At 39.6% G+C, this 23435-nt stretch overlaps 1 protein-coding gene across 8 annotated transcripts in view; it reads left to right on the forward strand.

Annotated features, from left to right (window-relative positions):
• FBXO21 (F-box protein 21) overlaps nt 1-22611 on the forward strand; it is a 36892-nt gene extending 14281 nt beyond the window's left edge. For 4 of the 8 annotated variants that reach the window (XM_044989957.1, XM_044989955.1, XM_044989954.1 and 1 more), the window contains exons 5-12: nt 3662-3808; nt 4160-4296; nt 4625-4761; nt 5716-5892; nt 6716-6848; nt 12918-13108; nt 15178-15335; nt 18034-22611. In XM_044989957.1, coding sequence (XP_044845892.1) covers nt 3662-3808; nt 4160-4296; nt 4625-4761; nt 5716-5892; nt 6716-6848; nt 12918-13108; nt 15178-15335; nt 18034-18212 — 1259 coding nt within the window. In that variant the 3' untranslated portion in view covers nt 18213-22611. Of the gene's footprint in view, nt 1-3661; nt 3809-4159; nt 4297-4624; nt 4762-5715; nt 5893-6715; nt 6849-12917; nt 13109-15177; nt 15336-17523; nt 17641-18033 lie in introns of all 8 variants that reach the window. The other 4 variants (XM_044989956.1, XR_006573884.1, XM_044989960.1 and 1 more) reach the window with 4 other exon arrangements.
• The last annotated feature ends 824 nt before the right edge of the window (nt 22612-23435 follow it).

Genomic DNA, 23435 nt, shown 5'->3' on the forward strand with positions numbered 1-23435 from the left:
TTGAGCAGCACCGTGGGGCTAAGGCAGGCTCCCTGGCCCTGCGCCTCTCCCAGAAGCGACCATCACGTCCCTGGGCAGGGTGGGAGGGAGGTGTCTTCGCACGCTTCCCCTGTCCCGAGCACTGACTCGGCAGCTCCCATTGGTCACGAACTGCAGCAGGTAAGGGCAGTGCATGGAGCCCCCGCTTCCCCCAGGGGCTGCAGGGATGTGCTGGCCACTTCCAGGAGCAGCGCAGGGCCGGTGCAGGCAGGGAGCCTGTCTTAGCCCTGCTGCGCCACTGACAGGGAGCTGCCCTCCCACAGCCCAACCCACTGCCCCAGCCTGGTGAGAATGAGTGAGAGTGGGGGGAGAGTGAGCAATGGAGGGAGGGGAGTGGGGCCTCAGAGAAGGGGAGGGGCTTGTGGAAGGAGCAGGGCAAGGGTGTTTGGGTTTCTGTGGTTAGACCATCGGCAACCCTACTTCTGGATCCTCCATTCACAAGGGTAGGCTCTGTGCAGTTAGTTAATTATTCTGCTCTCCAACCAACAAACAACTTTTCTCCTCCCTTTACCCTCAGGCCATTTCTGTGCTACAGGAACTATAGAGACATAGCTGTGGTGCCATAGCTATACCAGCATAATCCCAAGGCATAAGTACAGCAACAGCAGGGTTTTTCCGTTGCAGTAGGAACACCAGCTCCCCAAATGATGGTAGTTAAGTCAATAGAAACATTCTTCCATCTACCTTGCTTTGTCTATCCCATGGGGGGGCTAGGTCAGCATAGAATGTCTTTCAGTGCTGTAGCTACATGGACCTAAAACTTCACTGTAAACCAAGTCTCAGTGCATAGCTGTACAAAGGACTGAGGGAAACTGAGGCACACATGACTCCCAAAAATGTTACCCAAATCCCTTTGATAGTCACCATTATTAGCAAGGTAGTGATTGAATGCTGTCTAGCTCAAATGGACTGTCAGCTGTTTGTATTTTTACTAGATCTTGTTGAGTGAGTGAACAATAGATCTGAGCTCTTTAGGTAGCTGAAATCCTCAAAAACTAATGCTATCTGCTTGGACTTGTATCGGTGTCAAGATTTCATTTGTTTCTCTCTGTGCTGAGCCCTGTAATGCTCACAAATGCCGATGGGCATGACTGGGAAAGCAAAAATACTTGTCAAATGTGTGTATATGGCACTGTCTGCCAGAAGGCCTCTAGGAGCCTGATTCAACAAAACATTTAAGCACATGCTTGTATCTATCCATGCTTTTATAGACAAAATACCATTAAACATATGCAGAGGCAAAGCTAGCTATAGCTCACATTCGAGGGTATTTCCTTTGGTCAAGTATGCTAATATAGCTACCATACATCTCGGTCCCAGTTTTCAGAACCCCTTGCATCTATTCTTTGAGTCCCATCAGGTGTCTATGGAAATCACCGATCAGATAGATTTTTTGCCCTTTTTATTGAATGCATTTTAAAAAATCACCATTGTTGTTTTATAAAATACAACTGAATTTTTTTGATGGTAGGAGAGGGAAAGGGCCATATAACAGTGTATTTAGTTAGCTGATTTAATGAAAATGACTTAACAGTATCAGTTAAACCAAGCCAGACTGCAGACATATTCAGTGACGTGACATATAGTACCATGTGGTATCTTCTAAGGTAAGATGCACAATGATACCATTTCCCTGTTTTGATTTTGTATTGTTTCAGGATTAACTTTTTTGGAGGTGTGGGAGGTGGATGGGTGGCTTTGTGTTTATTTCTGCACCAGCTTAGCTATTTGTTAGACTCTGAAGATGTTAATTTTTTTTATTAGGCACTTTGGCCTAAATTCAGTTGTCTGTCTGAAACATATGCTTGAATTAAACACTTGACTGTAAAAGAGACTCTGATAACTAGAACTGAGGTATATGGTAGCTGCATTGTTGTAATTGGTCAAAGTACATGTGCTTTAATGAGAGTTGCAACTAGTTTTGCTTCTGTATATGTTTAATGATATTTTGTCTAGAAAAATATTTCTGGTGTTTTCACTTCGTCCTCAAATGTTTTAGAATAAATATTTACATTCCATGCATATTTGGCTAACAGAATGAAGGTTAATGTTTAAACATTAGGAAAGGTTTGTTTTTATACCATGTTTTGTAACCTCTTTCTGTAAACAAATATACATTTAACAACTGTCTTTCAACTTTGTTCGTCAGGCTAACTCTGCAAAAAGAATTTGCTGTCATTTCTTTAAATTATCAAGTAATCTTACTTTTCTTTAAAATGTTTGCTCACCATTGTAGTCTTAGGAGATGCACTTATGTGATTTTTCCCAGGGGACAGTAGTTATATAATATCAAGCAGCCTACTTCAGTACTATGTTAGCATAATGTAAGGCACTCAAACTACACTAGGCTTCTTAAAAATGAGGTGTAGTTGATTTAAAATAAAATCCTAAACAACCTCCTTTTAAAGTTCTAATAGTGGAAACAGATGCTCTTTAAAGAAAACTTGCGGTATTGCTGGACACGTGCTTTCCCCAAAGTTCGTACTCTTGAGCTACCTCATGTAAGCCAGAAATAGAGAATTATGGAGGGAATATGTTTAAACTTTGGAAGTGGAGGGCTCTCCCAAGATTTGGGGAAGAAGCAATCAGTCTTGGTGTGTACTCTAAAAATATGGTAACTGTGCAAGTTAAAACACAGTTTCGAGAGTTTATTTTGGTGTTATGAGTTAAAAGCGGTGGTCGCCTTTAGAGAAGGGAATGTGTGGGGGCAGGAAATAGAAGCCAAAGGCTGCCACTTTGTGGGCTTTTTTGGAGGGGAACTCTGTGGCTGATATTGCAGGAGGTGTTTTTGTCATTCATGTTGGGCTATTGATGTATGTGGCACTTTGCAAAACTAGAAAAGACATGATCCCTTTTGCAGAGATCTTGTAGACCTTCGGCAGTTAAATATTGTAAGGACAAGAAGTTGGACAATAGGGAGGTTTTGGAAAGAGCAGTGACAAGGCAACCAAGGAAGGATTCTTGGAAAAAGTGTTTTGTTTGTTTGTTTTTTTCTCAAGGAGTTTGACACAGGACACTTGGACAAAAATGGGAGACTGTTCCAAGAATAGTGGATATATGAAATGAAGACAACATCAAGAGTGGGGAGCAATAAGAAGAGAGGCCTGAAGGAATGTAGGGAGCAAGGCTGTAGTAGAAAGAAATCTGAGCAAAAATGGAGTTGGATTGAGAGTATGGAAGGCCTTAAAAATGAGATTCTTGAGTTAGACATAAGTGACAGCAAACTGCTGAAAAGATTCAAAGAGGCAGGGAAGAGAGATGACTGGTACAGAATTGATCTAATGCAGCTTCTCCTATTCTATATGAGGTTCCATTACTTCTGCTTTCAAGACACTGGGGGACAACTTAGCTGTAAAGAGCAGGAGGTTGCATACTTGAGATTCAAAATCTGAACGTCTGAGAAGTGGTTGCAAGACGTAAATAAATGTCTCTTTAAGTCAAAGTATCCATATCATTTGTGTCGATGTCTCAGTTTTATGCATTTGGGTATGACTTTATATCAGAACCAATAAACATTAAAAAAAAAAGTCTTGTGTTATGCTAAAATATGTGCTTTTAGACAAAGAGCTGGAAAGTGAAGAACAGACCAAAATCCTGTTTTTAAATAGTTTATCTGTTCCAGGTGCTGTTTTAATTGACCAGTACTGTAATCCTCTCTCAGACATCTGTCTAACAAGTGTCCAGGCGCAGGTTGACGATATTACAGACAAAGTTCGCAAAGTCCTGCGGACCAAAAACCCTAGGCATCCAAGCTTGGCTCCAAAGGCAGGTACTGTAGAGAAATGTGCTCTAGTTGGCCCTTTCAGAGTGATGTTGCTATAGTCTTGATCTTGCCTAAACAATGCTTATTTTGTTTAACTTACTCCATACTTTTTAAATAGTCTTAACATGGGGCTTGGGAGGTATCCTTTTCTTTCTTGGAGCCATTACAAACTGAACAGCAATCAAACCACACTCTTGAGTGTCTTCTAAGATCTGAAAGAGGGGAGTCTCTCTCCTATGAACCTCGTGAAGTGTTCTGTGAAGCTTGCTCTCTTTCAAGGAATGAACAGCCAGTGTGTGTATTATTACTTAAGTAATAATCTTTTCTCTCAGTCTTGTCACTCTGTATTCATTTTAGGAGAGGTCTTGATTGTTTCTGATGTGGAGTTTCAAAGGCAGGTACTGGATGCTGTGAATTGTGTCCTGTATGAACAGTTAAAATACAAAGGAAATGAGATGGATTACTACAACTCCTTGAATTCATTCATTCACCAGGCAAGTGTGTATTTACTGAACCAGCCTAGGAAGCCACTGCTAGTACTAGTGTGAGAGAGAATTCTACTTATGCTTTTGTCATGTTTGCATGTATGAGGAAGTAAAATAAACCTGTATGCACCAATGTCACAAAGGGGTGGCTTGCTGTAAACAGCATAGTATGTTAACTCTCTCTGCACTTGCTGCTGGGTCAGTGCATTTTGAGGCATTTTGAATAAAATTTCATCTCAGCTGAGAATCCTGGTACTCTGTACATTGAATTTTTTAACATCCTGCATTAAATGACCTATGATTTGTAAGCTTCCCTCTGATTAGTCTCATTTTTCAGGTTTTAATCCGTAGGACGGGAATCCCTATCAGCTTGTCTGTGCTCTACTTAACAATTGCCAGGCAGTTGGGAGTCAGACTCGAGCCAGTCAACTTTCCTAGTCACTTCCTGCTGAGATGGTGTCAAGGGAAAGAAGGGTAAGATTTCTGTTAATTCCAATTGACTTTTGGGAAGACCAATAAACCATTTATCCCCAGGAGGCAGTTTTCCCAACCTGACACTCTGTTGGCAGAGAGGTCAAGTAAAGCAAACATCTCTGATGACAAGATGTTAAAAGAGATCAGGTTGAAAGTTCCTGGTTAACTATTTTTTCACATTTTTTTTTCTGATGCAAATAGAAAAGTTACTTTAATTCTGAAACGAAGTATTTTCTGAGGTAACCCATAAATGCAGGAGCATCTTGTCCAATATAGATGTATGAGTTTAATTGCTAAATCGGTACATCAGCCAGCAAGTGAAAACACAGCTGTGTATTCACTCAAAGGGTTCTGAATGGCAACAGACTTCCTGAATAAATATAACAGTAGTTAGGGCAGCACTTCCGCTTTTCATAATTTTATAGCTTTTATTTTTTTTAAGGAATTTCATTTAATCCTTTGTGCAGCACAACTGATAGAAGCTGACACTACTATGTCATGTACCCACCTGCTCTCTGAATCAGTGTTGGTGACTCCTCAAATGACCTAATGATTGGCTATTGGCAGTGATGTTACTCCCAGAAGTACAGATTTCAGGGATAATGTTAGTGATCTCATCCAATACAATGAACTTGATTACACAACCCCCTGATGGGTATTTGACTCCCATCCCAACACCATACACTACCATGGGTTGCATTGTACAACAATCTCTTGTTAGCCAAACATGGCCTTCAAATATAGCATCAGGTAAAGCAAACTTGAGAATAGTTTGCAAGCCTCTCTGGGGAGAAGAAGCACTACTGATAAAATAATTTGACTTTTGTAGCCTTTTGCCATGTGTTTGCAAGAAGGTAAATAAGAGGAAACTAACTAAACCCTATCACTAAAGGAGCTGAGGTACTGACAATATTCACCTCAAACTTAAACTTTATTTTCTTGGTGTTTCATTAGAAGCACAGACATCTTTGACTACATGTACATAGATGCCTTTGGAAAGGGAAAGCAGCTAACTGTGAAAGAATGCGAGTACCTGATTGGCCACCATGTAACAGAGGAGTTCTATGGAGTGGTTACTTCAAAGGAGGTCTTGCAGCGTATGGTGGGAAACCTCTTAAACCTTGGAAAGCGGTAAGGTTTACTTAAACCTCATGAAGAATTTAAAGCCTTACATAAATGTGGACCTGAAAAATTCTGCTTTGATCAGTAATATGCTTCTTTGTGGCAGTCATGAGTGGATTTACGGGGTATAAGCCGTACCAGTTATTCACTTGGCAGTTCTACCCATCACTTCTTATTATTTAGTGACTCTTACTCTCTCTACAGGAATATTCTTGTATCAGAGAAAGTATTTAGTAAAACAGATTTCATACAAGCAAATCAAGGGACTATTTTTCTTTTAGGGCATATTAGAGTTTTCACTGTCCTGTAGAGAAAAAGGATCTTCCGTTGTGATCTGGTGGATTGATCCCACGTGATCAACTTCATGTGGTTACACTGGGGCTGTCATCATTGGACTTGTAATTTTGTTTCTATTTATGAACACCTTTCTTCATTTTGTTTAAGGAGTCTTCACTGTTAGTTATAGAAGACCAAAAAAGCAAAAACATAAAAGAATTGCTCCAAGTATGAATGAGCAAGGAGAACCATATCACAATCTGAGAGAAAGTAAGCTTGCAACTTGGAGAGTGAATTCTCTGAAAGGGCTCTTGGAACCATGAGATTTTTTTTTTCCAGGGGGAAGGAGTAGAGTTTGGTAGGGCAATTTTAGGGCAATTCCCTCCTAGCAGAGTAGTGGATGCTGTTAGCAACAATAAGCCCCTGGAGTTGCTCCAATTGGATGAGTACCAGTACTGTGTAATGTCTTGATTGATCACTGTCTCCCGGATGCTGAAGTAATAGGGAAAGGAAATGAAGATTTAACCTTAAAATTGAATTTCTTCTTTGCTGGTAGGGAAAGCACTGATCAGTCCTACCAGCTCTTGAGAGACTCCTTGGATCTGTACCTGGCCATGTATCCGGACAATGTGCAGCATCTAATGCTCCAGGCTAGGTTATACTTCCACCTGGGAATCTGGCCAGAAAAGGTACCCTAACACTTGGTCATATATTTTATCATAGGGGTAAGCTATAAAAACAGTAGATGATTGATTCTGGGCTACAGTAGCTTGTGTTGTAGTCAGCCAAGAGCTGTTTCTGTTGTACAAACAATGTAAAGAATTATCACACTTCAAAAATCAATATCTCCCGTATAGAGAAGAGATTTTCCTTTTTGTAGTCCCCATTGCATATCTGTGGATAGCCTCTGACCTGAGTCAAAAGTTAGGATTTCCTGCCCATAACTGGTTTTTTTTCATTTTAACTTGGGCTTTCAGATTCTCTTCATATATCTGGTACTTTACCTCTGCACCAAGGTTGTATGTTTTTAGGTAGACTTAAACAGCCGTGGAGCTGTAAGATACACAAGTGTTTTACCTAGGCTGTTCTCAGTGGTGGCAGATGACAGAACAAGGAGCAATGGTCTTAAGTTGGAGTCGGGGAGGTCTAGGTTGGATATTAGAAAAAACTGTTTCACTAGGAGGGTGGTGAAGCACTGGAATGGGTTACCTAGGGAGGTGGTGGAATCTCAAGCCTTAGAGATTTTTTTTTTTAAAAGGCCCAGCTTGACAAAGCCCTGACAGGGATGATTTAGTTGGGGTTGGTCCTGCTTTGAGCAGGGGTTGGACTAGATGACCTCCTGAGGACTCTTCCAACCCTCACCATTGGAACTTAACCCCCACCCCCACTGAAGATAACCCCATTCACTGCTTTAGGGCTCTGCTGCCAGATCTTTGATTGTTCTTCGGGGCAGCAACAGTTGCTTCCTATATGTTGGTGCAGTGCCTAGAACAATGGGCCCCAATCCTGGTTGATTATGGATAATAACATGTGGCTGCATATTCCACAGATATTGTCAATCACTTCTGCACAGCACAATATTACCCAATATAGTGATTGTCAAAGTGATGTGATGAAAGTTAGTGGCTAAATTAAGAGGATCATTATATATGTACTGTGGTTTTTCTTCTTCATTTCCTGGAGTCATGGGGAATACAATGAAACAAGATCCCCAAAACTATCACGTGTCTTTATTTGTAATAATCTTTAAAATCAAAACCCAATAGCTGCGTGTTTGGATTATGGAGAATGTACGAAAGGAGCCCAGACTTTCAACAACATTCACTTCATTCCTCTTGCGGTTGCTTCAGCAACTTCTAAGCAATCTCTTCTCTCCCCCCCCCCCCCCCCCCCCCACCCCCCAATTCTTGTCTTAGTCTCTGTGGACTTCAGAGTGACCACCTGTCCATTACCAATTTGAGTATATAAAAACACCTTTCTCATTACAAAGACACGTGATCTGACTACAAAACCATTGAATAAATGCCCATATAACTAAATTCCTCTTTGGTAGGCATGCTTCAGTAAGCTTGGGTGGTATAGCTAGCATGAATGTCTACCTTTGTATAATAAAATGTTCACCAAGCTTGCCGATGTCTGAAGGAAATATCAGATTTAAGAGATTCACCCACAAATAAAATGGTACAAGCTAATGAAGATTCTCCCTGGGAATCTTCAAGTAGAAATGACAGATATACTGTGACATGGGACAGCTAAGCTTTATGATTCAGAGAGCTACCTATGACAAATTCCCCAGACCATCAATTTACTTCCTCTCACTCCAGTGATTTGAAGGTTTATGGTTGATTTATTTACAGTTTCCACTTTACTATCCTGCAATTTGTTGATCTTAAGTACAGATGATGTCCTTAAGTTGTATTTTCCATATCAGTAATTTACTGCTCCAAATTTGCCAAACACCTTAAAAATCCTCAACCTTCTCAGTTATCATTGAGGATTCCTGCATTGCATCCATCTGTGCATGTGTTAATTCCAGACTTCTGGAGCAGGGATCCGTTGCTGGCACCTGAAAACAGCTGACAGAGAGCCCAGCATCTTTCTCCAGCCGAGAATGTGCTTTCAACTCGTCTCTGTGTCGTGGAATTTTTATTTTTAAGGGTTCCCTTTTAGCAAAGTGTCCATCCAGCATAGAAAAAAATAAACCAACAACAATGGAGAACATCACATTTGTAGAAAGAAATGTGAAATCTTAAGAGCCAAACAGAGCTAACCAGAATGCATGTTTTACTACTGCTTTTACCTTTTGCAAATGACTTAAATCACTAAACTGGATTAATTAAGGATAGACAAATTGGAGAGTGCTTATAAACAACTATAATGCCAGATGAAGAAAAGATCCCTTTCTTTTGGTGTCACTTGATGCAGAGAAAGCCTTTGATTAAATGTAAAGTTCCACAGTATTCTAAGTCATGTCCCATATGGACTTTGGCCCCCAGTTCCTTAGATGGATAACTGCTCTTTACACCAGCCCAAAAGCAGCTGTGTGAATTAATGGGATTAAATCTCCCTGCTTGAATTACGCAGACAGGCTAGGTGGGGGATATTCATTGTCTCCTTTACTTTTTGCATTGGCCATGGAACCTTTTGCACAGAGGATAAAGAGCAATGAATCTATCACAGGAATAAAACTTGCAGGAACACATCAGAAAATAGCTTTATATGTACTGATGATGTAATATTTTAATCTAAACCAAATATGTCCCTAAAACTAGTATCTAAAGAAATCTGAGAGTTTGGGAAACCCTCTGTATTAAAGTAAGTTATGCCAAATCTGAAATACTAGCTATAAATTTGCCAGACTCTGAGAAGTCATTCCTCCAGAAAACATTTGAATACAAATGGGCAATAAGTCCTATAAAATACCTGGGAATTCAAATCTCAAACACTCTAGAAGAGCTGTAAGATTTCAGTGTCAAACTGGAATTGCAGTAAATGGGGGGCAGGGGGAGCTGGAGTGCTGAGGGAAACATGCAATTTCTTGGTTGGGAAGAATAGCCACAGTGAAAATGAATGTTTTGCCGAGCATAGTCTTGTTTCAAAATCTTTCTGTAATCATCCCAGATAAAACCCTCGCAGGAATACAGAGGAGATTATTAGAATTTATATGGAATAAGAAAAGACTGAGTGCTGATACTTTGTACAGATCTTTAAACAGGGTGGACTAGCTGTTCCAAATAGTCAAGGGTACTAACATGCAGCCAGCTCAAAGCAGTAGTGGATTGGTGGTGCCCTAACTCAGCCAAACACTGAGGTTTTTATTGAGCAAGAAAATTGTGGCAGTGCAAACATGGCTAGGCTACCATGGATAATAAATTTTAAAAAATCATGCCCTCCAGAAATGTATACTTACCCTTAACAAAGGCTACTCCGTAGTTTGGGATAGAACTAGAGAGAAGTTCTTTTCCCTCGCCAGTGACACCCATTGTAAATAATCCAGACCTTAACCCAGATCACAAACTATAGAGCCTTAAAGACTGTGTGCCATGTTGACTGGCTATTCAGTAAAGAAACTTCTCTAACTAGCTTAATTTTTATCTCTAAGTTTAACTGGCCCATTCTTCCATGGTATCAGTGCTTTCAAATGAGACATCATTTCTCAATTTCGCTGTCTTATACAGAAAGCTAACTTTAATAGAAGTAATGGTGTCTGGTCAACTAGGAAACAAAAATATATATATATATATATATATATATATAACTAATTGATATCAATCTTTGCAGGCAGCTTTCCTAACCAAAAAAAGGTCTATGTAGGGGACATGCTGTGAAAAGGATCTGGATAGAAAGATTGCCCCAGAGGGATAGGATTTGATCTGGAAAAGAGGATCAGCAGCCTCAGTCTGTAACACAATCAAAATTGCTCTAAAATGCTGTTTCAATGGTACCTCATACCAGTCAGGTTAATATATGTGTATGTATAATATATGTATATAAAATATAGATTGAATGAGGATAAATGTTTGAAAATTTGTGGCGAAAGTGCATTTTTCATGCGTATATGGTGGACATGTCCAGTCATTAAAGACAACTGGATTGCAATTCATAACCAAACATTACGAAGTGTTGAATATTTATTACCGAGTGGTCCTTTGGTAATCCTCCTTGGACTTCCTAGCGGAAATGGTGACACAAAAGGAAATGAAGAATTAACTTCTTATCTGCTAGGCTACTGATAATCTCTCAGTAGAAAAAGAAATAGCACAACCGTAGAGGAATGGCTCAAAAAAATGAGGTTCTGGTTATGGAAAAATTAATTCACCGGTTACACCTCAATCTGGGGCAGTTCCTCAGATTTGTCACCTAAAAAGAATGGCTCAGGTTTGGGAATCTCTCTCACATCCTCGGCCGTGAAGACCGATGCAAAGAATTCATTTAGTTTCTCCACAATGGCCTTATTGTCCTTGAGTGCTCCTTTAGCATCTTGATTGTCTATTGGCCCTGTTGGTTGTTTAGCAGACTTCCTGCTTCTGATGTACTTAAAATTTTTTGCTCTTTACTTTTTGAGTCTTTGGGTAGCTGTTCTTCAAATTCTTTTTTGGCCTTCCTAATATTTTTATATTTCATTTGCCAGAGTTTATGCTCCTTTCTATTTTCCTCAGTAGAATTTAACTTCCACTTTTTAAAGAATGCCTTTTCACCTCTCATTGCTTCTTTTACTTTGTTGTTTAGCCATAGTGGCACTTTTTTGATCCTCTTACTATATTTTTTTAATTTGGGATATACATTTAATTTGAGCACGTATTATGATGTCTTTAAAAAATTTCCATGCAGCTTCCATGCATGGATTTCACTTTTGGCACTGTACCATTTAATTACTGTTTAACTAACTTCTTCATTTTTGTGTAGTTCCCCTTTCTAAATAAGGTTTAAAACAAAAATTGAGCAGGTTGTTTTTAAATAGCAAAAGATCCGAAACAGCTTTGATCACTGTGCCAGGACTTTGCTTTTCCAGAGATTTCTTGCATTTGATGTTTCTGGCTGAGCCATTACATGGGAAATAAGACCCCATGTCCTATGCAGCACATTTGACCAAAATTAGGTAGCAGGGGATCTTGAACTATGCAGCACTGCCCTCCAAGCCTTCTGCTCATTACTTGTCTAAGTATTTTTATGCCCTCATTCATTGCCTGTCCCCTCTCTGCCTCTGAGTCAGTATATGTCAAACAGATCAATGTTTACTCTGATATTAACTTGTTATCCTATCCCAGATTGTCAGTGTTCAGTGTCCTGCAGGCTTTTGTAATGAAAATGCATAACCATGTTGCAGAAGCTATTAGGGGGATGCTGGACAGGGGATAATTGAGGTATTTGACAGAGGCTGAGGTGTGTAAGTCTGTTTTGTTTTTTAGCAAATAGTAGGCAGATGAGGCTTTTGATACTGGAAAGGGGAAATGCGTCCCATTCCCTGACCCTTTAAGACAAATCAGACTACTTAAGTTGACTGGGGCCCCACTGAGTATCCCATTTTTATAACGCATGTCTGTGTAATATGTTTGTACAATAGTCTCACAAGGGTGGTCTGGTAGTCTAGCAACACCAAGCTCCCACCATCTCGGAAACCTTGTTTGGAATCCTGAACCCTTCTCCTAGCTCTCAACAGTTGTATGGCTTACGAGTCATAGTTGGACTTTCAGGGGCGTACCTCATGTTTTGCACCACTGACCTTTCTGAGAAATTAGGAGTGACATTAGTTGGCTTTGAAGGGACTATCTCTAGTCCTTCCAGCTAAAAGGCTAGTGACTGTATTAGTGGGCATCAAGGATGCTTGTAATTAGAAACAACTCTGAAGGGCTCTTTGGCTCTGCAGTCTAGAGCAGATAATGGTTTTTGAAGAGCTGGCTGGTTGCAGGGTGCTGGTTCCCCACTTTCACTTGCTAAGCTGCAGTAAAAGGCAGCTGATAGGTTAAATATTTTCCTAATATTACTTTTCCGGTAAGTAATTGCAGTAGTTGCCATGTGCATGTTACATGATGCTGAATGAGAAGGGAGGTAGTCTGTGCAGTGGTGGATAGGTGGCAACTGAGCCAAAATTTGTAGCAAAATGTGGTTCACCTTACGGAAAATTTTGAGAACCCTGATCTGAAGAGGAGCGGACATCTAGAATCGGGCACTTAAGCTCTATGGAGAAGATAGTTGTTTTTTAAAGCTACTATAGAGACCTGTTTATAAAGGTAGTTTTCTTTCTCTCACTGCTGAAGGTTCTGGACATCCTGCAGCATGTTCAAGCGTTGGATCCATCCCAGCATGGGGCAGTAGGGTATTTAGTTCAGCATACCTTAGAGCATATTGACCGCCGTAAGGAGGAAGTGGGACCTGAGGTGAAGCACCGTTCTGATGAGAAGCACAAAGATATCTGCTTTTCTATTGGGCTGATCATGAAACACAAGAGGTAATCAACTCTGAACCTTTCAGTGTCCAAAAGCTGCCACTGTAACACTGTGTGTTCTTGTTTGTATATGGAATGATGTATTCAGCTGCTTCTTTCTTACTGCAATTGAACATCATTTTTACTACATGCTAAGGAACGGTTAGAGATGTGTCTGAGAAGGAACATACTGCCCCATGTGTAGTTATGTATGTATCCTTTTAGAGATATGAAGCCTAACTTCTGTATACTTCACTGTCCTTTGACGGATCGCAAGTGTGTTGTCCATTTTTTGCTTAGTAAGAGGACCATGAAGATGAGCCATCTGAACCCTATGTGTTAATGTATTGGTAGGGATTCTGTGGCTAAGCTCTTGAAATAGTACTGATAGCAATGAATATATCTCATTGTTTTCTCTGTTCTTGCTCTTCTGTCCTCTTTGAAGGGACAGTGGAAAGGAACAGCAAAATCTTATACATCTTCTTTCTCCCATAATATCTTCCCTCATTCACTGGAGACCTCATTTTTCTGTTTTTACTTTTTTGGAGGTGTGACCTGCCCGTGATGTGCTGCTTTAGCTGCCTTTCTGGCCCCTATTCCTGATAAGTGCACGAGGAACAGATTTAAAGGCAGAGACAGTAATTTTGACTTCTCAAAGGATATCACACAATCACGTATAATGCTATAAAAATAAAATAGGTTTTATATTTCTGGAAACTCTTTGCCCAGAATCCTATGGTCACATGGCAGGAATGGACAATAATTGTCCCTCCCAATACAATGACTTCTAAACTGGGTGTTAAATGTAAGCTACCGGTCAGTTTGCATTGTAATAGGTTTGACTGCAGCATAGCAGCTACATATGCTTTTTTTTGCCAAATCTACGCTTAGAATGCATCTTTTCTCCTTCCCAATTCTTAATTTTTCTGTTTTACTGTAATTTAACTGTAGTTTTCAAGTTCGCTTTAATCTGTGCCACATACTGTTTTTGTCTTTTAGTATTTAACTCATGATTTGTATTTCAGTTATTTGGGAGTTAGTTCGTTTGAAGGAAACTTTACGAGGTCCGTTGTATGAATTTACCAATGGTTGTGGTGGATTCTCCATCACTGACCATTTTTAAATCCATATTGGATGGCTTTCTAAATAATCTGCTCTAGGAAATATTTTGGGAAAGTTCTCTGGCCTGCGTTTTATACAGGAGGTCAGACTAGATGCTCACAGTGTTCCCTTCCGGCCTTGGAGTACATGAATCTATGTAATTCTATGACAGCAAGGTGTTCTTTACCAAAGAAGATGGGATTGGGGCCAGTATACATGAACTACATACCTGAGGCTCTTACAAGCTTGTACTTCACCCTTTAGAAATTCTTATAACCTAATTCTGCATAAAAAACTTTATTGGAATTGGCCCTTAGGCTAACAAGTTGTGGCATGATCCCTTATGACCATTTGCTGCAAAGTAAGATTTATGGTGTATGGGTTGTGAACTAGTGGATGCTGTCCTGCTCTGGGTATTCAAATACTATGGTGAAGGATAGGCTGGGACTGATCAGCCATTGAGTAAAGGGAAAGAAGGTGTCAGCATCTCTGAAGTGATTTGGATGGCTGTGAGGCAGGAACTGTGGTGATAATGATTATTGATTTATCAGCAGAGATGGGGAGAGAATGGCTGTTTGTGTTCAGTTAAACAAATGTGAGTTTGCTTTATTCAAAATATTTTCTTTGACCACATAGTTAAAGTACAAGATGACTGTTCCAGTTCCCTCCTATATGAAGGAATATTATAAAAGGGTCTCTTTGAACAAGTCTCCTCAGGTGGATTGGATTAGAATTGGCACCATGAGAACTCCATTAATTTTTTGTTCTCAAAATGACTCTTAATTGGCTTTGTCTTCAGTTTGAAGGTGGAACATGAATTTCTTAATCTACTTCAGTTGACAGTGTTCTTTATACAGAATCTCTCCCAGGAGCTCAAGAGTGCCAGCATGCAGCTCCCATACCCTTTAGTGGCAGTCCTCCTCTCTCAAGAAGAGTATCTAGTTGTGCACCTTTCCAAGGTTTTGATTTTTTATATATATACTTCTAATTAGATATGGCTATAACTGTGTCATCTATGGCTGGGATCCCACCTGCATGATGGGACAAGAATGGATTAGAAATATGAATGTCCATAGCCTGCCTCATGGCCCCCATCAACCTTTTTACAATGTGCTGGTGGAGGATGGATCCTGCCGATACGCTGCTCAAGGTGAGCAAATAAATCGGCCTGTAGATGTGATATGTGCATTTCATTTCTGTGTACATGTGTGGTATATCAGATCGGTTATGCTTACTATTTGAACAGTGTTAATATTTACACTAAAGTTATACAGCTACTAAATCACTAGTGCTTATTATTTAAACAATGTACTCTGAAACCCAGATTCAAGCAAGAAGGAAACTGATATTCAAATCTTAAGTTGACCTACTTTGCTTCTGAACGCCCCCATAACTTCTCAACGAGATCAGGACTACTAGGAATAAATTAAAAGTTAACTTCAGTTTAACTTGCCGCCCTCCAATTTTATTTTGAAATACCTTTAATAGTTTACATGATAATAGCAATCAAAGTTTTCAGCAGTGTTTTCTTAATTGGGAGAATAGATCCAACTTTTCACTTAAATCTGAAAATTATTTGGTAGTATTACAGTTGGTGTAATTCTGTAAGGGGCCTCAGAACAGTCTGAACACATACCAGGTGAGCTTCACTGTCTAGGCAGAATATGTTAAGGATGGAATTTCACCCTTAACCCTGAATTTCTTGGCTTTTGTGGGTTTTTTCTTTTTTGTTTTTGTCATGTTTTTAAGGAGATTTGGACAAAAATCAGGAGTAAAGTAACTGTGTAATGGAAGGCTTCCTTTTTATGATCACTATGCCTTTTATAGAAATTGTTCTGGGTATTTTTTAATGCACTGTGCTATATTAAAAAAAGAAATCTTGTGGTGGTCAGAACACTGAAATATTAGGTACTAGGAACTCCTGCATTCTAATCCTTCCTGTGACACTAACTTCCCCTTTGATCTTGGGCAGATTACTTCACTTGTCTTCCTCTCACCATCTATAAAATGGGGACAATACCTTCGTCACAGGGTGTTGCAAAGATTGATTAAATGTTTCTGAAGCACTTTGATTATGAAAATTTATTTTGACTGAATATGGTTCAGCTTTCACTAGAGGGTGCTGTTTAACATAGTTTGCAGTACAGTACATGAGAGCAAGTTTAAAAAATAAATTTAAAGGTCAGATACACTTGTAGGTGTAAAATACAGGGAGATTGGTGGTTTTGGATTTCCCCAAATATTTTACTTTGCACTTGGTAGTCCAAAAATAAGTATTACTTGGGATTCTTGAATCTGTGCCTCTGCCCCAAGGCTTGTGTGTTTATGAAGCAGACTTAGGAAGGTCCTGCATTTTCTAAGAAGCAATATTTTCTTCTCTCTGCACACACTGCTATTAGGATGAGAATGAAGTATCTGCCCTAGTATCTTACTATAAGTGTTATGGTCTCATCTGTTTCACTTTTTTCTTTTCTCTTTTTTTGTAAACAAAATTAGTAACTATAGTCCTGGTTGGTCGCAGAGCCCAAGTTCTCCTACATAAGCTGTGGGCTGGTACTGTCCTCTTGGTTCTAGAGCACAATCTTGTATGCTACAGTTGTTTTGTCCTTACTTGCCATCACGTATCTCCCTTGACCACCCACGCTTCCCTCCCTTCTAAACTGTGTGCAGGTCACTTTTTGCTTGTTGCATCAATTTCAATTTTGTGCTTTGGAGAGAGAGAGAGTGGGATTTTGAGGGGGAGATTTCAAACAAATGTATTTTGTTTTTTAAAGTTTTAACAGTTGTGGTTTATATGGTTTGGGTTACAACTATCTACTAAACACATTACCAGTAATTCTAAGTGGTTTTCACCATATTGCTTGTGACTGATCAGTTTAATTGTTGCTAGTTTCAGAACTAGGGATGGATGGATTGTTGTGGTGGTCTCAGCATCCTCCCCAAGCACCACAGATAAGCCAAACAGTGCTATGCATAGCTTGTATCCACCCATATTCCCGTTACTGCCAAGTGTATGTTACATCACTCAAGACCTCCACGGGGATCGTACACCTGAGAGTCACTAATTGGCCACTGCACAGCAATGCTGCTTTACACAAATGAGTGCTTTTCCTCTGACCAAATAAATGAGAGTAGTAGGCATGTGGTTCATCTTGTTACTGTAGCATCATTGCTTCTGATCTTACTTTAATCTCTCTGTGTGTGCAGTGATTAAATGGTAATGTTTAAAAATAGGAAAGAGCATGAAAATACTGTGGTGGTAAGGAATAAACATTCACTTCGTATAGGGCTGCTATTCCAGAAAATGTGGATTTTAAATGGTAATCTCTGTGTGCTAGACATAGCTCAAATCCCAGCTGATCCTCAGGAGCCTTGGAGGTGGAAGACATAATTCTTCCTTCCTGCATGTTTGAGACAACTGACTCTCCTTTGCTCTTCAAACAATTTGGCAGTTTGTAAGTACCTCTTCTGGGAATTGGCTTCCTGACTGTGGGAGTTCGAGCCCAATTGTGTAGATTCTGCATAGATGAAGTGCCTACCAAACTCCCACATGTCATTGTTCTCTCTTCAATATGAACCACTTACTTCTCTTCTGCACAGTGAACCGGTATCCATTAATGACTTTGCAGCAACAGCCAGTCTGACACACTAGTTTAATTCCAGCAGTACTGTTCTCAGACACAGTAGTTTGGTAGTAGTATAAAAAATATCAGCTCTGCTCAGAAAACAGAGCAGGTGAAACCCTGAAACAGAAACCCTGAAACCCTGACTAGCTGAAGGCAGAGACAAAAATCTTCTTCATTGCTGAGCATTAGTGTGCTGATAACTGCTTTTTCTTCTCTCTACAGAGAACCTGGAATATAACTTGGAGCCTCATGAAATCCCTCACCCTGATATCGGCCGTTATTTTTCAGAGTTTACAGGCACTCACTACCTGGCAAATGCAGAGCTGGAGATTAGGTATCCTGAGGATTTGGAACTTTCTTGTGCAACAGTCCAAAAGATTTACAGCACAGTCAAGGAATGAGTGTAACTTGATCACAAGGACAGAAGAAAGTTTATCACAGCTCCTGCTGTATCCTCTTTGTGGACAGAATTATGGAAGCCAGTTTTCACAATGATCTTCAGGCATATGCCCCAGGAATTGCATCGCACTTTGTAACCTGTGAGATCGCGTATGTCTAATAACCATTCAGTTACCATCTGCCCACACTAGTCAATTAATTTGGGATGCATTGGTATTCCAGACAAGGCATTCATTATCTTGAAGTGACAATCAAAGTATGAAGTGTATTGTCCCCTTGAGCGCTTGCATTTACCACTCGTGTGTTTGATCTATTTTTCATATTTAGGATGTGAGCATGTTACGACTCTAGCTGGCGTCTGCAATAATCCCATGTTGTGGATAAGGGTTGATCATACGTGCAGTATTTTTTTAATACATCTATTCTGTGTATGCAGTAGCTTTAAGGTCTCTCTGAGGTTCCTCAATTGTTTGTTTCCTCAATTCTGATTTTCCTCTTATCCTGAAAATAATTAGGGTTGCTAGCATTCAAATGCTGAAATCACTTGTCAGCCTCGGCAATGGCACTGAAACTTTCTTGAACAAGAATCATGAGGCACCATATGATGGTGAGTTCAGCAGTAACTTGAATGGACCTCATACATGTAACGCTTCCAGCTGTTACAGATGCACCGTTGAATCATTTTATAGAAAATAAGATCCTGTTGTTGGGACCCTGATTCCTACCTGTACTTTTTCTTCCATTATGTCCCCTTCATGGTGTTGAATTTGTGATATGGTCATATGTGTTTTTCTACATGTCTCCTCATATCTGGTTGAAACTGTTAAAACTTGTAATTTGAACCACCCTCTTGTGATGGCAAACTGCTGTTATCTATACTGTCAGATTGCGATTGTGCCATGAAAGCCAGTAGACGCCAGCATCTGGCAAACAATACATGGAGAACTTATTTCCTATATCATGATGCCTTCTTCTTTTGATCAAAAGAAAAATGCCCTTTGAAGGGAAAAGAGAAGAGGCTTTGTCCAAATTCTGACCTCTGCAAGGGAGGTGCCTCAGAAACTGAGGACACTTGAATTGTAATGAGGCTGCCGCCATAGAGTCTGCAAAGCCTAGAAAAATAGTACATGATTATTTTCTTTTAAGGTTACATAAGAATTGGATGTGAAGTTGCAAAGTATTTACAAAGATATGGAATAGTTACAGTACTTTAGTTTCTAAATTAATAACTCTAAGCAGGCTGCAGTCATTGTTTCTAATTACCATGTGGTTACATAGTTATAGGGAGAAGACTTAGTTATCCTGCCCTGTAGAGTAAAATGACACCCTTATTCTTGAAACATTTTAAATGTCTTTGTGCATTACCGTGCACCCGTCTTTTTAAGGTAATAATTGATTTGCGCTCAGTCTTGTGTAAATATTTAACAAGCAACTTATACTTTTCACAGAGAAGTTGTCGTGATCTGCAAGTTTCTCAACACTTTAGAGAGGCAGCAGAAAAAAAACGATTAGTGCTAATAAAAAGGAAAGAATAAAATTACACTACAATACATTTTCTGATAATCCCAGCTGAATTAAAGGGGGATTTAGGTACACAGTTGTCACTGATTTGAGAGCCACGTAGCTAAATACCTGTGAAAACTCTGAAAACTTCAAACTATAATCCAAATCTCTGTCTTTAAGGGGTTGAAAATTTAATTTTTAGGGCATAACCTAAAAGATTGCCCGTATTTGGAGGGACTCTGCTAGTAGAGTAAATGAGGAAACACTGCCTTCAGTTTTAATTTCTAGGCTGTTGTGCATCAGACCCTTAAACATATAGTAGAAAGAGGCAGATGACTAGGAGTCAGGGTTTCCAGGTTCCCAGCTCTGCCACTACCCACTGTGTGACCTTGGGCAAGTCACTTCTCTCTGCCTCACTTTATCATCTGTAGAATGGATGGTCTAATATTTACCTGTTGTTCCTCCCATGGGTGTGTTGTGAATGTTTGAAAAGCGCTTTGAAATCCTCAGCTGAAAAATGCTTTATAAATGCAAACTCTTATTCTGCTATTGAATATCAGTGGTACACGTGCAATTAAACTCCTACGCAAGATCTGGTCAACATTGTGTTTCAGTGTGACTTGGTTTTCCTTTGCTTTTAAAGGTAACATTAAAACAAAATGTTAACCTCAAGTTATAACTGTAAATATGTATTGAGACACATTTTAAATATATGCTATAATTTAGTGATACAAAATGGGCTCGAAAGTAGCCCCTATAACCTGTTTGTGTACATTTTTATTTGGGCACATATATTTTTTTTTTAAAAAGTGGATTTTGGACCTGATAAATCATAGCAACTGTTCTTGACCGTTTTCACAAATCTTTGACATAGTCCCTTGTCACACTTACTGTATCAATTTGTGAGGTGGAACCATTGCAATGTACTATTGGATACAAGTATTAAAAGTGAGTTATGTGTAGCTACTTTTTCAAACAATTGTTCCACTGTCAGCTTGTGTCTATATTATAGACCAGGTTGATCTTGTACAGGGGTTCTCAAACTGGGGGTCGGGACCCCTCGGGGTCATGAGCTGTCAGCCTCCACCCCAAACCCCACTTTCCCTCCAGCATTTATAATGGTGTTAAATACATTAAAAAGTGTTTTTAATTGACAAGGGAGTCGCACTCAGAGGCTTGCTTTGTGAAAGGGGTCACCAGTGCAAAAGTTTGAGAACCTCTGAATTTTTTTGTCTATACAATGGACACATCGTCTGCAGAATTTTATGTATGAATTCCTTGTGAATCATAGGATCTGTAGAACACTTCTGCATGTCTATGAACTAAAAATAGCAGATTTCTATGGCGGTTAGAAGGGGAAATACCTTTATATGGGAAAGTTTAGCCCCGATTGTGGTTCTGCTCTGCCGTATGATTCTGTAAAAATGGCATCATGTGACTATATGTTCAGTTTTCTTTTTCATATGGACTAAGTTTAGGAGTAAAAATAACTTTCTAACTTCCAGTCCTACACACCCAGTTTGGGATCTGAGTCAAGTTTGGGTTCTTTTCTTAGATATCACTAGTAAAAAAGGTTTTGTAGGGGAAATTACATCCTCAGTGACACCCGTGTGATCCCATTGCTTTCCATGGGGTTGCTGCAGAAACGTAAGTGATTGGAACTTAGTAAACAATTCTGTTGCACAAGAATGAATTGCTCATTCTTAGCTTCATTGATTCTGCACAGCTAACTGGAGTAAAAAATAGTGAGAGCTTATTTTAATCATTAAAGTGGTCAGATCTGATTGTGTTTATACACAGATCTGAAAAGTCAAGTGCCATTTTCATAGTGACTTCTTAGAGTAGAACTGTATTTCACCCAGAGTATATCATTGGAGTAGGACTGTATTTCACCCAGAGTATATCATTAGTAGATGATGATTCAGGAAAATGAAAGATCAGGGCCTGGGGGAAAAGACCATTGACAAGATTATAGATGTATATAGGGTCAGACTTGCTTAACTTGACAAATCACTTCACCTAGATCATTTTATCCTGAATAAATTACATCGAAAGCCAATTTCTTGAGTTATCACTTCATACTCAACAAAAATCTGCCTTTAGAATAGTCAAAACACCTTTCTAATATGGGAGACGCCTTCCAAGATATAAAACAGCTCTGAGAGTTGTATCTTGTCCTATGAAGTGTTCGATATGTCATCTGTAGTAATTATGTACATGTTAAAGGTACAAACTGCTTTTCCTAAAACAATATTAGGCTTTATGAATTTGCCATTACAAATTGTATTGAAGATTCTCTTGGTTTTGTAGGGTTTCCGTTCTTGTAATTTATGTTCCATTCTGTTAAGCAATTCTACATGTCCACTTTGTTCCTTTTCCCTATTCAGATTTTTAGTAGCCTGTATCCCATAGCAAAATATTACTTATCTCCTATTGCAACTTCTCGCAGTCTTAGTGGGGGGGAAATGAATGTCACATCTTGGTTATTATTAACACTGCTTGCATACACACCTAAGCAGAGGCTAGATTGAGCTTCCAAAACTGTCAAGAAAACTTTCTAGAACGGGCACAGTACTTACATGTTCACATTTAATACACTGATGCTGATGTAGGAGAAACAAATATTTTACTGGCCTATCAAAATTACAATTATTCCAGGTGTGTTTTGTGAGTGCAACTCTTCGAAGCCATGTTAGATATATCAGTTATTGGGCATGAAGAGACACAAGGGGTTAATCTGACATCTAGGGAATGTCTGTCCAACTTTATGGATCTTGTGCAAGGATTGCTCCAGCATCAGCAGTCCCAAACCACCTCCACGGGGGTGTGCATGTTGTAGAATCTTTTCTCGGCTGCACTCTTTTTGTTTCAGAAGGACATTGAGTCTGGAGTTTCTGATTCTCTTGAGCTATTTTTGAGTGACTTCAGCCAGTGTATACAGGCAAAATAATATCTAAGCTGGTCCTTTACCAGGCCTGTGAATAGCTTGCTTCTGGAAATATGGCATGTTTTCCAGAGAAACTGGAAGTCTGTCTTTCTTGTGTCATCCAACTTCGCTCCATCTCCTTTCCGCCAAGTAAAATGGATTTCTATACCTGTCCAGTCTAGTACCAAAATCCTGTTCCCTGTGGTTAATATATATATGCTACATTTGTTAAGAGTAGAATATAAGAAAGCTGCACTTCCTGCTGCAGCTAATACTGTCCTATTCCTTTTCACTCTCTGTTTCATGGATATTAGAAGGAGGTTCATATTTCAGGAGGATAATAGGGACCAGTGAGGTGTTAATTGCATTAAAAATATCACAAGTCTTTTGGCAGTGGAAGATAATGCAATGAAGATTGGGGAGGAGAAAGGAATGGGAGGATAATGAGAACTAGGGGAAGCAATGTGTATTAGGTGCATGATTTATTATCTTCAGCTGGTGGGTGATAAATCTGATTGGGTCGTCTTCAAGCCATATTGGGTAATCCATGTGGGTATTCTGCCCAGTTACCAGGTTCACTGTCTTTAGTATGTGACTGCTCCAGTCATGGAAGCGCTGAGCTCCAGGCACAGATGGAACTGATCATCTATTTCTACTACTCTTTGAGGTAAGTGTAAAGTCTGTTGTACCAGGTCGTACTCTTTCCCAAGACACTTAGAGACCGAACTCTTTGTGAAAATAAAGGGCTTTTGTCTTTTTTCCAACTTCCTCTTGAGAAACCATAAAATTCTTGGTG

Source organism: Mauremys mutica, chromosome 16, assembly GCF_020497125.1.
Source record: "Mauremys mutica isolate MM-2020 ecotype Southern chromosome 16, ASM2049712v1, whole genome shotgun sequence".
NCBI lineage: Eukaryota > Metazoa > Chordata > Testudines > Geoemydidae > Mauremys > Mauremys mutica.